The sequence below is a fragment of the Monodelphis domestica genome, chromosome 7 (genome assembly GCF_027887165.1).
Source record: "Monodelphis domestica isolate mMonDom1 chromosome 7, mMonDom1.pri, whole genome shotgun sequence".
In the NCBI taxonomy this organism is placed as follows: domain Eukaryota; kingdom Metazoa; phylum Chordata; class Mammalia; order Didelphimorphia; family Didelphidae; genus Monodelphis; species Monodelphis domestica.
In genome coordinates, this window is record NC_077233.1 from 37293259 (window position 1) to 37310256 (window position 16998).

At 41.5% G+C, this 16998-nt stretch overlaps 1 protein-coding gene across 3 annotated transcripts in view; it reads right to left on the reverse strand.

Moving 5' to 3' along the window:
- Positions 1-16998, reverse strand: part of PDZRN3 (PDZ domain containing ring finger 3) — a 281919-nt gene that overhangs the window by 64713 nt on the left and 200208 nt on the right. The window contains exon 1 of one of the 3 annotated variants that reach the window (XM_007500096.3): positions 8706-9035. The exons of the other annotated variants lie outside the window; for them this stretch is intronic. Coding sequence (XP_007500158.1) covers positions 8706-8774 — 69 coding nt within the window. The 5' untranslated portion in view covers positions 8775-9035. Of the gene's footprint in view, positions 1-8705; positions 9036-16998 lie in introns of those variants that run through there. 3 annotated transcript variants of the gene reach the window in all.

Sequence of the window (16998 nt, forward strand, 5' to 3'; positions counted from 1 at the left end):
CACTTACTATGTACCCTCCTTCTAAGCCTCCCTATTTTTGTTGAAGGCATCGCCATCTTTCCACTGTCTCGAGTTCATAAAATTACCATTTTTCTGGACTTCTCACTCTCCCTTGTCCCACATATCCAACCAGCTGCCAAATCTTACCTTGTTTTACCTTCCCAGCATTTCTGCATTATTTATTCTTGGTACTCACACACTTACCTCCTGAAGTTCAAGCCCTCAATTAGCTCCCCACTGCACACTTCATCCTGCACCCTGCTACCCCAAGCAATATTTCCCAAGTGCAGATCTGACCATGTGACTCTCTCACTGCACCAACACCAGTGGATTCCTATTGCCTTTATGATTAAAACTCTTCAGCTGGGCTTTTAAAGCCCTTCACATCTGGCACCAACCTTATGCCACCTGCTTAATTCCCTTCGGTACACCAGCCTAGCTGGCTGGCCCTCTCTCTGTTCCTCACTCATCAGGAGACATTTCCAATGTTTATGTCTGCAGGGCTGAGATCTCTTCCTGGAATGTGCTGCCCTCCTTAACTCTACTTCAGAGTCCCTCTCTTCCATGAAGATACAGCTTGGGCATCCTCATCTGCATGGAGTCTCTCTGGCTCCTCTCAGCATCTGGGGGGAGCTGCTTCCCAAACTCTCTGCATTGAACTCTTTTCTAAGTTTGGTGCCCATCTGTGTGTCTATTCATTCGATGCTGTTTGTGTCTGTACATATTCTTGTTGGTTCCCCCTTTAGAATGTAAGCCCACTGAAGGGGGGATTGATTTACTCTGTACTTGTGTCATTAGAACAAGCAGGTGTTAATCCATATTTGTAGATCAAAGGAATGTCAGGCACTGTCCTGGGTCCCCAATGGAAGCAATGATCAAAATTGAAAATCTCTGCTCTCCTGAAATGTAAATTTCAAGTTAAATAGGCATCATTAGTGTGATAGCTCCAACTCAAATTTACCTTCTCAATACTATTATTAAAAAAATAACAACAACCCTTACCTTCTATCTTAGACTTAATTCTGTGTAATGGTGCCAACGGGTGGGCAATGGGGTTTAGTGACTTGCCCAGGGACACACAGCCAGGAAGTGTTTGAGACTAGATATGAACCCAAGACCTCTCATCTCTATGCCTGGTACTCTATCCAGTCTGCCACTTAGCTGCCCCTGCTCAATACTGTTTTTTCACTATTGCCCAGCTTTCATTGATCTATCTCCTCTAGAGCTATTAAAATTACATGTACATAGTATTTGGGTTAAACTCTTTAACCTCAATTAAGTTCTGGAGGAGTGCCTAATAATCCTCATGGTAAGTGAGCCAGTGCCTCTAAGAAACTGCTGGTCAAACCGAGGAGCCAAGATGACTGCCAGATGCATAGATTTCCCCTTAATCTTTCTCCTAACCTCCAGCCCCCATTTGTCAACTGGTTGTTGCTCATTTTCACTCGAATGCCCCATCAGTACTTCAAATTCAGCATAAATAAAACAGAACTTGCACATTCTTCCAAATTCCCCTTTCCATCCAAATTACAAACAACATATAAAGTGGTGGTGGGGAAAACACTAACCAAACAGAGATCAGGATAGGGGGGAGCCCCTGAGCTAATCACAAGCTGATGGAAGCCATCAAGTGCATTTTATAATCCCTGGCCAATGGCCAAAGCTCTGAAAAGGTTGCTTATCAAAGTTGACCAACAGGATACAGTTCAACGGAATTATGACATAAAATTCACAAGCATGGGTAAATCAGATCGTTCAAGGTACAACGGAATAAGTCCTTCAAATGTCAAAAGTAGAATTTTTCTTTCATGGATATGGCAACGGCCAGCTTAACAAGGAAGGCTTGTTAAAATGACCCATTCATCTGACAAAGGCTACCACAGCAGTCAAGGAGATATACTGCTCCGTGAGTTTCAGAGAGTGAACATCGATGCCTTAAGTCAACCCAATCCTATAATGGTAAGAAGATCCAGAAATTCTCAGGGGCTCCAAAAAGCCACATCTACTCAGTTTTTCCAATAGCCTTGTGGATGATTATCATCTTTTGTGTTGCCCCAAATGAACCATGACCTTTCTCTTCATTATTAATGAACACAATGCAAGACATTTATTAAAGTGGCATTTTTTCATTGTTCCATATGTTTTCTTTCAGCCTGCTATGTCTGATGGGTGACAGTAAAGCAGAGAAGCTGTCTCCTCCCCTGTGACTTCTTACCACCTGCTTCAACACAAGAAGCAGATGTATCGGAGCAACCCATTAAAAAGTCCCAGCCACCAAATCATTCATCATTGCTAAAGCTTTTTCAAATCCAAGTTTGGGCTATTTAAGACAGCTGGAGACTTGGTTAGAGTTGGTTCAACAATTCCTACCTGAAGAAATTAAGGAACTAGAAAGTGCTTTGGCTACTACTGGAAGAGCTACTGGAGGGAAGGAGTTGGAAAGAAGATAAGGGGTGTGGGGAGCAGCTAAGTTGTTCAGTGGTTAGAGAGCCAGACTGAGAGATAAGAGGTCCTGGATTCAAATCTGACCTCAGAACCTTTCTAGCTGTGTGATCCTGGGTAGGTCACATAACCCTCATTGGCTAGCCCTTACCACTCTTCTGTCTTGGAACCCTTACACAGTACTAATTCTAAGATGGAAGGTAAGAGTTAAAAAAATTAAGAGATTGTGAAGAGGAAAGAAAACTGAACTTGGAATTATTTGACCCAATATGAAATCTTACATACTACTAGGATGACTTTAGTCAAGTTACTTACTATTTCTTGGCTCAGTTACCTAATCTGTAAAATAAGGGGGTTTACCAAATGGTCTGAGGTCCCTTTCAGCTCTAGATCGACAAACTTCTCCACTTAAGTAGTACCTGGTCATATGTTGGCCAATTAAAAAGAGTATTAATCCCCTTCCTCCTCCCCCTTTATCTTCTTATGCAATGATAATAGGACAGAATGTCTTCTTTATCGGTTTCTGACATGCAGGGGTACTCGATCACTCATTGTGAAATGAAGAGGCCAATTTCACTTGTCAGCTTCTGGAAAATAACTGATTTTACAAGAAGACTTTCTCAGCTACACACAGGCACAGCAATAGCCAGAGGGCTCTTTTGTGAAGATTGCATCCCTTCCCTCCACGTCAAGCAGAGATCCTCTATCTCTGCCAACAAACTCAAGGAGAAAAAACTTTCCCTAGAACAAAGCTTTCTGAAATAACGTTTCTTTTAAATAAAAAAGCTTCTACTTTCCCACAAAGCGTAAAAGATCCTACAATATTATGGAGATCAAGTTTATTCATTTCTATCACCTCTTACGGAGGAGCTAGTATTCACATAGTACTTGGAGATCTGAAAAACCTCATACATGTGCTCCACTAGTCACTTTAAGCATATTCAAAAGGAGTGAAACACAGCTGATCTTTTGGTGTATCTATTTTATTCTTGGAGCAAATATTACACACTTGCTAAATGCAATTATTGCAGTTATTTATTTTTGGAAAGCCATCAAGATCGTGCTTATCTAATTGAGGACTATATATGCTTAATTTAAACAAGAAATAGGCTGTTTACAAGAGAATGAGAAGTTTTTCTTTTATTATGAACAGCAAGATTATTGGACTTGGAGCTAAGTTGAAACTCTGGGCCTGCCATTTACTGCCTGTGTGTTCTTCATCTTTATTCTCTCTAGACCAAAGTTTCCTCATTTTTGCAAAGAAGGGCTTGGGTGACAGTAGATGACCTCAAGAGTTCCTTTGAGCCCCAAATATATAATGCTTGGTTACAGGAACTCCGCAGGCTACCCTTGACATCGAATAGGGAGTCCACAGAGCTCTAAAACAATCAGAATGGGTTAGCTTTTACTAGTCTGTAAATAACTGGCTGTTCAGCCTTCAGTTCTTGATGGTGTTTATACCATAGAACACCATATTGATTTTGTGGCTGTTCTGCAATGTGGACTTTCAAATGTAATACTAATCCATAAAAGTTGGCTGCTTTAAGTCAATTCCCTATTCAAATACTCAATATAATGCTATGCAAAACAGACATCAAATAGTGTTTGCTGATGTGAAAGGGACCTATTGGCAACAAGATTTTTACAAAGTCTTGACCATGTGGAACTACAGCAGACAGAGCTGCTCCCTCAGTAGCTGCTATCTCAAGTCTTCTTTTAGTCCCAGTTTGTCCTGCCTAATGGATAGAATACTGGGCTTGGCATAAAGAAGACATGGGTTTGAATTCTGCCACAGATATCAGCTAGCTTTCTGATATTGGGAAAACCACTTAAACCCTCTCAGACTCAGTTTCCTCTTCTTTATTAAAATATATATAATCATAACTGGAGCATTTTCTTCATAGGGTTGCCATCAAAGTCAACTGAAATGAAATCATCCAGCATTTATCAAGTACTTGCTAGGGTGCCAGTGATGGTGCTAAGCACTGGAGATAGTGATAAACGTAAAAACATGGTTCCTGCCTTAAGGGAGCTTATCTTCTAATCAATAATGTTGTAATGCTGAAGGACTTGGGTTCAAATCTGGATTCCAATGTTTCCTAGCTGTATGACCCTGGACAAGTCACTTAACTCTGCCTAGCCCCTTACTGCTTTTCTGCCTTAGAATGAATACTAAAACAGAAGATAAGGGTTTGAAATACATACATACATACATATATATATATATATATATAATGTGTGCATGTGTGTAATGAGCTTGGTGAATCTTAGAGTACTATATTAATGTCTATTATTGTTAACACTTGTAAGAACTTTGTTTCTTTAGCTGGTTCTTTGAATAAATATTTATCTAATGCCTGATTTGAATAAAAGCTAAACTTTAACCAGAAATATTCCTTAATTTCTTCTCTCCTTCTCCTTCTCTGTTTACTCTCTCTGCTTATTTTAGTTGAGTTAGCTTTTAAAAAATTATCTCAAAGAATCATTTTAGGAAGGATATAAGAAGGTATGGGTATCTCAGACTCAGTTCCCTCCTTACTTGTTTTTTTTTTAAATCCTTAGCTTCTTTCTCAGCATCACTTATTTATTAGTTCTAAGGTGGAAGAATAGTAAGGGCTAGGTAATGCAAGTTAAATGACTTGACCAGATTTGAACACAGGATCCCTTGTCTCTAGACTTGATTCTCAATCCACTGAGTCACTAGATGCTCCCTCCCTATTTGGTTTTACACTTAAGGGTGAGTCTCTCCCACTTTATATTGGGAGGATGCCATCTGGGGCTAACTGAACCTCATCACTAAAACCCCTTCCAGTAAATTGGGTCAACAGGCATGCCAGAGGGCTTCCTGTACAAAGGAAAATACTGAAGCCCACCAAGTCATTTCCGCTGAACAACAGTTACTTAATAATGACTTTTAGTTCCTACCAGCCATAGTTGAATTCTGCCTAGTGACCCGGCAGTGAAGGTGACCAGGTGGTGGAAAGGCTTCCTATTCCCTTACCAATCCCCTAAGCCATTTGATCTTCTTTTTCAATTAATTTATACAAGAAGAAGATGCACCCCAGATAACCTCCAAGCAGCTCCATCCTTTCTCCATCTGTTCTTCCTTTAATGATGCTCCTGAGTCTTGAAAAATAAGCTGGGGACTCTGGGGCACATCTCCCCAAGGTAGAGAACAACCATCAACTTAAATATCAGTAACGAAAAATAAAACCCAATACTGGATCAACCCTGTTGTGGAGTGCTCATCCAGAGAGGAAATCTCCAGCAGGTAGCAGTTCCTGCAGAAGCGTGCAGAATGGACACGTTTGAGAAGCTAAATAACTATTTGGTACTGAAAACATTGAGGAGAAATCACTGTGTAGTTCAGAGGGCTAGTCCTCTTTCGGTGCTCTTGACCAGTGCCCAATGGCCAGCAAAGCTATTCAAAGCACTCGCAATGCACTCTGATGACTAGGACCCTTAATTTGTTACCCTTAATTTGTTTTTCTTTTTTATGATGTGATTAAAGGTACGATAAGGTGTGTGTGAAACAAGAAACCCAATCATTGTTCCACATCATTAGGCTCACAGCAGCCCCCCAAAGAAAATGCAGGCAGCATGCCAGGGACCCTAATGAAGAGCATCTCTTTGAATTACCTCTGGATGAGAAAGGGATAAATTCTGAGCCTGGAAATATTTAATTTTCTTCGTGCTCCAATTCTGAAAACTTATTAAATCCGGCAACTTGGCCTTCTGGAACTGGTTGTGAAAGCCTTAATTTCTCAGCTATAAGAAAGCTTTAAGGGATAACGGGGAAAGTGCCATTATTAATAGGAGTGATGCTTTGGGGATTCCTATGATTCTAAGTTCTATGAAGACACGAGAGAGGTGACTGATCCCACTGTCAACACTGAGGACCTGGATCCAAATTCTGCTTCCAACCTTGGGGAAGCAATTTAGGCTTAACTGGGTCTCATTTTCCTCATCTGTAAAATAAAGGGGCTGGATTAGGTGGTGTCTGAGGTCCCTTGCAGGTCCAGCTGCATGACTGATGATCCTACAAGCCTAGGAACTTGCCTGAAAAGTAGCTTTCGTTTTCCTCAAAGTGCATCTGCCTGGTTTACTAAATTGCTGACAAAGTATAGACCAGATGGGAGCCATTTATCAAAATTCATTGTGTCGTGTTTTGCTCCCAAATATTTCCACATAAATTCATCTTGTCCAAAAAAGTAAGAAATAAACAAAATCTAACAACATTGATTTATTTAGGAAATAAGATTTTTGCCAAATTAGAGAGATGAACCTGAGAAAAATCAGTCTAGTAGAGGTACAGCCATGGCCTCTTGAGCTAATTATCTAATCTACTATCATGACCATGAAATGATATTTCCCTCCTCTGGAGGAAGGGAAATAGGAAGTTAATGGCAATGTTTTGTGCCACACAGGTGGCGATTTCCATATTCTGTGGCTCACTTCTAGCCCGGAGACCCTTCCATTACCTGGCTGAAAGGCTGGCTTCTATTTGTTCTCCTTTCACTTCTTGAATGTGAGACTGACTCATTTAGAGAGCTCCAGCTCAGCCCACTTGGCAGTGACAAGGGCTAACTATTATGACAAGCAGTGCCTGGCTGTAAAGGGGAATGGATGCAACAGCACACAACTGGAGGCTGAATCTGAGCCCATTTTTGGAGACCGCTTAAGTCCAAGAAACCTGGTCTCCTGGCAAATGCCCTCCTTGTCAAACTCAAGAAAACTATTTCACAATAGAGTCCTTTGCCCTATGACTAATAACAAGGAAAGGATACCAGAGAGAATCTGCCTGCACCTATGAAAGGAAAGGCGAGGCAAAGGAAAGCCTCCAAATAAATCTGGCCTCCAGCATGTTTCTACATCTTGCCCCAGAAGAGTCCAGTGTAGATCAGATGCAGGTAATACACAAAGGTCCCAGCACTCTGTCCCGGGCTTCTTTTGTAACGATAATCGCCCTCTGCCGGCAATTGGGAAAATGACAATTCTCAAACCAAATTCTTCCTAAGCCATTCACATTTGAAATTTCGGGATTTTTAAAAGTATATATGCTATGATAAATAACCCAGATGAAATTACTTACCATCTCCGGGAGGGAGGAGGGAAGGGAGGGTGGGAGACATTTTGGATCTTAGAACTTCAGAAAACTTAAGTGGAAAATTGCTATTGTGTGTAATTGGTCAAATGAAATACCTTTTGAAGAACTACATATTATGCTAAAATAGCAATCATTGTCTAATTCACTAAAAGAAAAACATTCCCCATGTCTTTTATTTTTTTTTCCGAGCGATCTGAGTATTCCTATTTCTTTTCTTCCTTCCCCTCCTCCCCCAAAGGTATTTCAATGGAAGGACAACTTTTTAAATTTACTGAAGAAAAACTTTATGCAGTTAGGTTCATTCAAGCTCTTCAATCCCCTCAGAAAATGAATGCTGAGTTAATGATATTAGAGCCGGACTCACCAGAATCGGAGTAATGACATATTCTAAATCCATCCCCCCCATCCTCAAACAAAAGCCAATTTACCACGTAGTTTAAAAAAAAAAAAGTCTCATTTTTCAAACTCTGTGTTTTCTTTCAATCTAGCTTTCAATTTCCCCCTAGTTAACTGAAAGCAAGCAGCTGATAGCTTGGGACATCTCCATCCAAATTCATGCCCCTCCCCCCTCCTCCTCTTCCTCCCTCTCTCTGTCTTTCTGTCTGTCTGTCTTTCCCTCTGTGTATAAGCTCGAGGTAGGGACATTTCAAAGTGTGAAACATAAATCTGAACCACATGTCCCATCCGGAGAAGTTGCTGAAAGCATGAAGATGCCCGCGCTCCCCTGAAAGAAATCCCTCACAACTATTTGTAAACAGAGACAAAAACCTCCCAGGCATCCATCATCAGACGAGTCTCCGGCAACTTGTTCAAAGAGTGCATGACCAAGCTATGACCCTTCCTCGAGACATGGTACTTAACACGCACGGGGAGAAATGTCTGTGGGGAGCGGCTTTGGGGATGGGGCTGCCCGGGGACCTTGCTTTAATTACACGTCAACATCTATTTAGCTAGGCAGAATTAAGCCTCTTGGAGCATCTGGAAAAGTAATCACAAGAGAGAGTAAACGGGCAGCACATGCACGCTACAACTCTCTGCCTTTCCCCTTCCTGCAAAGACTTTCCGACACGCCGCTTCCAGAAGGCGTCCTATTCCCACCACGCTAGCTGGCCGAGAACCTGCATCCTTGGGGCGGCTGGAAGATCCCCTTGGTTACCTGGCAAACTTCATACAGTAATTTGTACTGCTCTTCTTGCTTCTGCAGGCTGCACAGGCTGCATCCCATGTTTAGAGGAACGGCAGGCAAGGACAGCCACTTGTCTAGACACCAGCCACCAGCTCCGGCTACTTCGCCCTCATGGAGTATCAGATATCCTTTGCAACGGCCAGGTGAGTGAGCCGAGCAGCTCCCGCTGGCATGGCACTGAGAGGGCTGCCTGGGGAAGCTGCTGCTGCTACCTCTTTCTCCTTATTGCTTCCCCCCTCCCTCCTCCCTCCCTCCTCCCTCCCTCCTCGGCCACAACACTCCCTCTACTGCTGTACTAAGGCTGCTGGATTGTGGTCCAATGCACACCCTATATACTGCTGCTCATGCATATTAATCAGACCTCATTGACTATTCATAACAGACAATGATACAGAAGCTATAATTGCCGACTATGACAGTTGAAATTTCTCTAATTAACAAGCAAGTGCTCCAGGAGCAGGGCGCACGCAATAAAAGCCACTAACAATTTTGTAAACCATTTTCTGGCAATTACAAATAAACGACTACATTTTCATACAGTCCCCCAGGATGATTCCTAACACGTTTAAGCTAAATAGAAATACATTTTTTAAATATATCGTTAAAAAAGTCTGATGATATAAAATGTATTTAATGCTGTAGATAACTATGTCACATAAACTGGTTTTATGGAAATGAACTCTTCTTGGGAAGAATACAAATGACAGGTCTTTTTTTCTTCTTCTTCTAAACAAAAGCTGCACAAACACCATTTTACATGCAAATAAAATTATTATTTTCTTAATTGAGAAACGCATTTTCCTCCTGTAGTTGGAGGTAGAGGAACACCAGCGGCTCGGATGCTGCTTAGTCTCCTTAGGAAAAAAAGAGCACTCCAAAAAGAGGTACAAGCAAGTGGTTATTAAGTAGGCTTCCATCTCAAAAGGATGAAAAGTTATTTATTATAGATCTGTCAAGCTAACTGGAAATAATTGAAGCTGTCGGCTCTGTGTGATTTTTCCCCTTCAGATTTATGGGTACCGTGAATTCTTCAGGGTTCATCTCATTAGGCTAATTGGCCCAATAAATTTGTATTAGATATCCTCTACTTGAACTGAAGAGCATCCAAATAACTCTCTCCCTACAAAAACGGACTTTCTAAGCTCAATGGTGACCCCCAGATCTCACCTTTCACTGGGCTGTGTTTGAGGGTGACAGGACGTTCTCATACAATGCCACGCCAAGAAGTTGTGGCAGGAGTCCGAGGCGTCTTGCTCTGGGGGGGAGAAGTGTCCACTCTATCTCCCCTGGACGCAGTTCCTACTCAGTAAGTTTAATGGCCTTTAGTCAAACCCCAATTATTTAGAATTTACCTTGCTACCTGAAGGTCATGTGTGTATTTCTTAACTAAAGTGATTTATGGCTAAAATGCTCCCAATTAATTCCACCATCTTTCCTTTCATCTAGTAAAGGTTTAACTGTCTTTGAAGATGACTCCTATGCCCCTCATCGAGGCCTCAGGGAGGCTGAGGAACGATGCCCCCTTTCCTCAGGATGCTCAAAGTGCCGGAGAGATTTTATTAAACGAGTCTCTATAAAATTCTTTTGGGGTTGTGAGCCAGCAGATATGACGAGTCCCATCTGACTTATGTAGAAAATGAGGCAAAAGGCCTTGACTTAATAAACTCAGTTATATTTCTTTGACTTTTTCCAGAACCTCCAGAAATAGAAAACCTTTCCAATTCTGAAATGCAGGCATATTAAGGGACTTGTGAGCAGTGGGACAAAGTGGGCATCTCTATTCTCTGCCCGTAGTGCCAAAGCCCCTCTGTGTGTGAGCTCAGGCATATCCTGCCACCATGTGTCTCTGTTTGAGTAAGCAAAACATGAGGGCAAGATGCTCCTGCTTAGTAGTTTTATGCCTGTGAATTTGTTTGCAGATTTTACAGTGTTCATGAGATACCAATACCAAATAAAATGTGTGCATTTTGGTAATTTTTCAAAAGCCTGGCTCATTTTCCTTCCCTTTGTCCCCCAGCCCAATTGTGGGACTAAATTTCCTTCTTTGGCCTTACTGAGCATCTGCAGAATGTTAGCTCCTAGAGGGCAGTAACTGTTTGGGGTTTTTGTCTTTTTAAAAATGCCAGGGTTTAATGCCTAGTAAGAGCTTAATGCAAACTTGGCTCTAGCCTGCCTTTCTAGGCTTCTTAAACATAATAATGCCCCTTCTACATTCTAGAGTTCAATCAAACTGGTCTTTTTTCCTGCTGATCCTGCCATACAACATCTCCATCTTTTATCTCTGTGCCATTTGCACATGCCATGCTTGGAATGCACTCCCCCTCTTCACCCCTGACCTTTGAAGACTCTAATTTGGATATGCTCTCTGTCTCTCTCCCTCTCCCTCTCTTTCTCCTCTCATCACTCTTTCTCAAACTCTCTGCTTCTGTCTCTCTCCTTTGCTTTCTTTTCCTTTCTCTCTCTCCCTCTCCTCCCTTTCTTCTTCTATCTCTTTCTCTCTCCTTCTGCCCCTTTTTCCTCCCTTCCTCTCTCCTTTACTAGGTATCCATCTAACCTATACAAAACATTCAGAAGTCCTTTACAGGTCCAATTCTAATGCTAAGGAGGCTTTAAGTTGCTCCATTTTTCTAATCTGGACTGGTTTACTTCTCCTTGGGATCCTCTCAGGGGATCACCAGCTGTATTACAGCGGACATATAAGTGGGTCTTGCAGCTCAGAACCTACAAATTCAAATGGTCCACCAGCTTCAGCACTTTTCAGCTGATGGGATTATGGGCATGTGCCAATGTCTTCCACTTAGAGGGACCCTCGTTCTTAAAAAGCGCAGTATTGGGGTCAGCTGGGTGGCTCATTGGATTGAGAGCCAGGCCTAGAGACAGGAGGTCCTAGGTTCAAATCTGGCCTCAGACCCTTCCCAGTTGTATGACCCTGGGCAAGTCACTTAACCCCCATTGCCTAGCCCTTATCACTCTTCTGCCTTGGAGCCAATACACAGTATTGACTCTAAGACAGAAGGTAAGGGTTAAAAAAAAAAAAAGCTTAGTATCTCTCAAAGTGTAATTGCCTCCCCATCCTTGAAGTTTTCTGGTGATTACATTGTATATATGTTGCTTTCTAGACTAGACTATAAACTCCTTGAGGGCAGAGATAGATTTATGTTTTATGATTATATCCTTAGTGCCTAACATAGTGCTTGGCCCTAAAAATAATTAAAAAAACACCTTAAAAACCCCAATTTTATTGATCTCATTTGTTTTTATATTACCTTCCTTCTCATATGTATTCTTCTGTCCTCTCTTATCCAGAGAGCCTACAATAAAACAGAATGCCTGGTGATTGGTTAATAAAGGCTTGCTGGACTGAACCGGTTCTTTAATACAGATGCTCTCCTAATGAAGTCAGCATATGATTCAGCTTACAAAATTTCAATTCGCACACAAGATTTAAGGTGTACAGTAAGATACACCATGGCGTAGAGTGAGGCATGCCTTTATTCAGTGAAACACATTAGAGGGTTCAATCACCCCAGTCAAAGTGTCTCTGTTAAGGGCAAAAGGGGACCACTGTCTGGCAGGGAGTTACTTGTAATAGATAGAGCTATTTCAGAGATAACAGCTATTCTAGTAAGATGAAAAACAACTAGCCTTGAAAAAAGCTTACATTGTATTTAACAGGAAGCTCAACATTTGTTTTCCCTAGGAAGTAATCGTATACTGTCATCATTGGAAAGGGTTTCCAAATGTATGTGGTGTTCTGGATGATCAAACAGACACCATTCCTCTCTGCTTTCATGGAGCTGAGGGAAAAAAGCAAAACAAAAAAATAAAGAAAGTCAAGATGCTGAGAAACTCATCAGAAGCCATGTCTTTGCCAAAATGCATCGAGTACAGGTTTTTCAGTGACAAAGATCACCTATTCAGTGGACAGGTGCTGGACCTGGATGGCCTGGGTTAAATACTCGATTCTGATGTGGCAAGTTATAATCATTCTGAACCTCAGGTAAATATCAAAGATATGTTGGCAATCTGTATCAATGGAGGGAGTTTCCTCAATGACAAAAATCACAGATCCCTGATTTAAGGGCAAACAGAGGTGAAGTGGGGTGATTGTTATCAGGGGGAAACTTCAAGATTTGTGTCTTCAAGGTTCAAATGCTGTTAGGGATGATATTTTAAAAAGATAAATATAAGTGCTGGCTTGCACAGGTTCAAGGCTTTCTTTATTATTATTATTATTATTATTATTAAAACCCCTCAACTTCAATCTTAGTATCAGTTCTAAGTCAAAAGAGCAGTAAAGATTAAGCAATTGAGGTTAAGGGACTTGCTCAGGATTATAGAGTTAGGAAGTGTCTGAAGCCAAATTTGAACCCAGGTCCTCCTGACTCCAAACCTGGTGCTCTATCCATTGTGCTGCCTATATGCCCTGATCCAAGGTTTTCTACAGGTTTTATCTGTATCATTCTATTTGATTTTTGGAGCAGTTCGGTGAGGTAGGAGCTTTTATTAGTCCCCTGACACTCCACTCTACAGACAGAAAAACAGAATCTCAGAAAGCTTACTCCTAGTCACACAACTAATAAATGGGAGAGATTGAATTTGAACCCAGGTTTCTCCTGATTTCTAAGTGTAGTCATCTTCTCACCGTGCCATATTGCCTGCCCCAGCATGGCGATACACCTGGCCATTTTATTCACTGAGAAGAGAATGGATTGCTTTCAGTAAATAGATTTTGTTGATTTTGCTTGTCCTGGAAATAGCATCCTTTCTTTCTTTCTTTTTTTTTTGCATACTCTATCACACGACTCATTACATCCCTCCATTCTGCTTGTGTGGATTGCTGTGAAGAGCCTCATAAGATATTAGAGATGGTGAAAGATGGCTAGGTCCATTAATCCTTGCCAACATAGGAGAGATGAGATGAGTGCAGAGGAATTCAAGAGAAGAGAACTCCTTCAATCGACATTGGTTATTTCAGAAGGCACAAAGAGTACAGATTAGGGATCCCATAGAGGGGTTCGCTTTGGCACCCTGGCTGGAGAAATATTGTGCATCTGGTCAGGAAGGAGACAGGATCAACAATTTGAATATCCATTCCTGCCATGTAGAGATCCTTTGATCGGAGGGGAATTATTATTTCTGGCAACCTACTTTATGTTATTATTATTATCATCATTGTTATTGCTAATAATGATGATGATAATAATAATAATAAACCTGGGGAAAGCACACAGAATGCCTTTGGCATTCGCTGGAGGAACAACAAGTCTTACAAACCATCTTACAAAGAAAGTCTCGGGGAAGCCAAGATACAATTTGTTGAGGATAATGTTTCAATATAACTTCGTGGTTTTAATAACCCACATCTTGGACAAGGTGACCTTTCCAGAGTCAGTTAACAGTATTTATGTAATAGCCACTGGGTCCAGAAGACGACACAAGGGGCTATAAGCAAGAAAGGATGATGGAGTAGATTGTGGCTGAAAACCACATCAACACAGTAAACACATACACACACACACACACACACACACACACACACACACACACACACACACATACATGGCCTTTAATAGTGTCAGAGCCCCCAAAAATGACCAGTGGCTTTAAAAAGGTAATAGTCACTTTGAGTCACTGAATGGCTCTCCAAGCTCAAAATGGATACTCCGGAACCCAAATCATCCTTTGCAAAACCAGAGGGTTGTTGTGTTCGCTCAAGCATTCCTGAAAAGCAGGGCACACCAGAACCCAGCCCAGACCTGAGAGAGAGACTCTGCTTGATGAGCAGAATTACTAACTGGCAGTTTCCATCTGATGTAATTTGGAGAGAAGGCAAGAATGAGAAGCCATAAAGAAATCAAGTAAGTGGGGAGCTGATGGAAAGTTGGTGGCCTGGCTATCACCTCTGCCATTCAAATAGTACAAAGGCATAGTTTTATCATCAATTTTCAAACCTTGGTCAGCAGACCATGAAAAAGATATCTGATATAATAGAGCAAGTGCAAAGCAGTGACCAGTCATTAAATGCACTAGAATATTAGCATCTTTCTTTTCAGATCCTGCCTAGAAGCCAGCCATTTCTATCTAATCCAGACAAGCATTTAGGAGAATTCACCACTGTGTTAGGCTCTGAAATACAGAGACAGAATGAAAAATGGTGCCCACCTTCAAGGAGTTTATAGTCTTCTGGGGACAGGAAGGAAAATAATAACAAAATAGATAATTTGATGAGAGATAGAACATTGAAGGGTTGAGAAAAGATTTCTTTTAGGAGGTAGTACAGAAGGAAGCTAGGGATTCTGGGAAGTGTAGGTCAGGAGGGAAGACCTTGGGCATGGGGGGACATCAAGCTCTGGGGCAATGCGATTTTTCAAATGGATTTAATCTTGCAGGTTCTATCCTGAAAGAAATTAATAGTCATTAATATAGTCATTCTCTGGCACTAGGATTGGAGAGGTGTAGATGAGTGGAGGAAGATAAGTGCAAAATCATTACTACTGCCAGGAAAACTCAGCATGGATGTCCACTCCATGCCCGGAATAGAGTCCCTTCTCATTTCTGTATTTTAGAAGCCCAAGTTTCCTTTCTAGGTCACCATAAGCATGATCTCCTACATAAGGGACTTTTCCACCCCCCGCCCCCACCCCAGAAGCTAGTGTTACCCTCACTCCCATGAAACTTCTTCATATTTATTTGATCTATACTTGTAGATGTACACATTGTCTCTTCTGATAGAGGAATATAATCTCTTCTCCCTGTCCCAGAGGTAGGAATTATTTCATTTCCATCTCTGTATCCATGTTGTTGGTTAGTCATTTTTCAGTTGTGTTCAACTCTCTTAGTAATCCCATTGGATCACAAAGATCCTAGAGTGCTTTTCCATTTTCTTCTCTAGCTCATTTAACAGATGAAGAAATTGAGGCAAACAGGATTAAGTGACTTGCTCAGGGTCTCATAGCTAGGAAGTGTCTGAGTCCAGATCTGAACACAGATCTTCCTGATTCCACACCTGGTACTGTATCCACTGTGCCACTTAGCTTCCCCCCTTTTTATCCAAAGCACCTAGCAAAGAGCCCTGAAGGTGGCAGGCACTTGATGGATGCTGGCTGTCTGATTCATTGATTAACCTCCTCAGTACTTAGAAGTGTCTATAATGAAATACTGAACTTCATTAAGAAGACTACATAATATCTTTTCCATAAAAGAATTTACCTTCCATCTTAGAATCAATACCAAGTATTGGTTCCAGGGCAGAAGAGAAATAAGGACTAGGTGACAGTTTTAAGTGATTTTACCAGGCACAGTTAGGAAGTGTCTGAAGACAGATTTGAACCCAGGACCTCTCACCTCTGGGCCTGGCTCTCTATCCACTGAGCCACCTAGTTGCCCCTCTATAACAGGCTTAATAAATATCTGCCTTCTTAAATAATCAACTTGTTGCACAGAAGTCTAAATGGAAACATAATATATCTATGTCATGAAAAGTCAAATTGTTCTTCCCTTTGTTCAGTCTGTTGTGTCCTTGTTGTCTAGTTTGTTTGGGAATATACACAATCCACCTCACATCACTGTGTGTGTGTCTGTAAAAAGTTACTGATGCAACACGGGTCCCATTTGTAGAGTGCTGGAGCAATTAACAGTGCCCTAGTCTTTCAGCCCCCAGACAGAAACTCCTGGGCTCCAGGCACAGAAACTTCCGATCTTCGGTTCTATCAAGATTGTCTAGGGAAGAGATCTAATGATCAGGTCCGTAGACTTGTCCTAACAGACAAAACTGAAGAATGATGAGGGAAGGGATCTGATCATTAAAGAATGGAAAAGAAAGCCTGAGAGTCCTTGGCAAGAAAGAGAACAGGATTTATAGGGACCACGCATCTTTAAAACCTCTGATGACTCAACTGACTGAGAGGACTTAAGGCTCAGAGGCTGGCTAGTCCAACCTGTTGATCAGTCATTTTTCAGTCATGTATGACTCTTCATGACCCCATTTGGGGTTTTCTTGGCAGAGAAACTGGAGTGGTTTGCCATTTCCTCCTTCTGCTCATTTTATAGTTAAGGAAACTGAGGCAAATGGGGTGAAGTGACTTGTCCAAGGTCACAGAGTTATTAAGCATCTGAGGTTGCACTTGAATTCCCAAAGACAAATGAGTTTTTCTGATTGCAAATCCAGTGCACCATCAATCTGCCCAGCCCAACCTCCTCCCTTTCTTTTTTGTATAGAATAGGAAACTGAGGCTCAGAGAAGGTAAGAGACTTTCCTTAG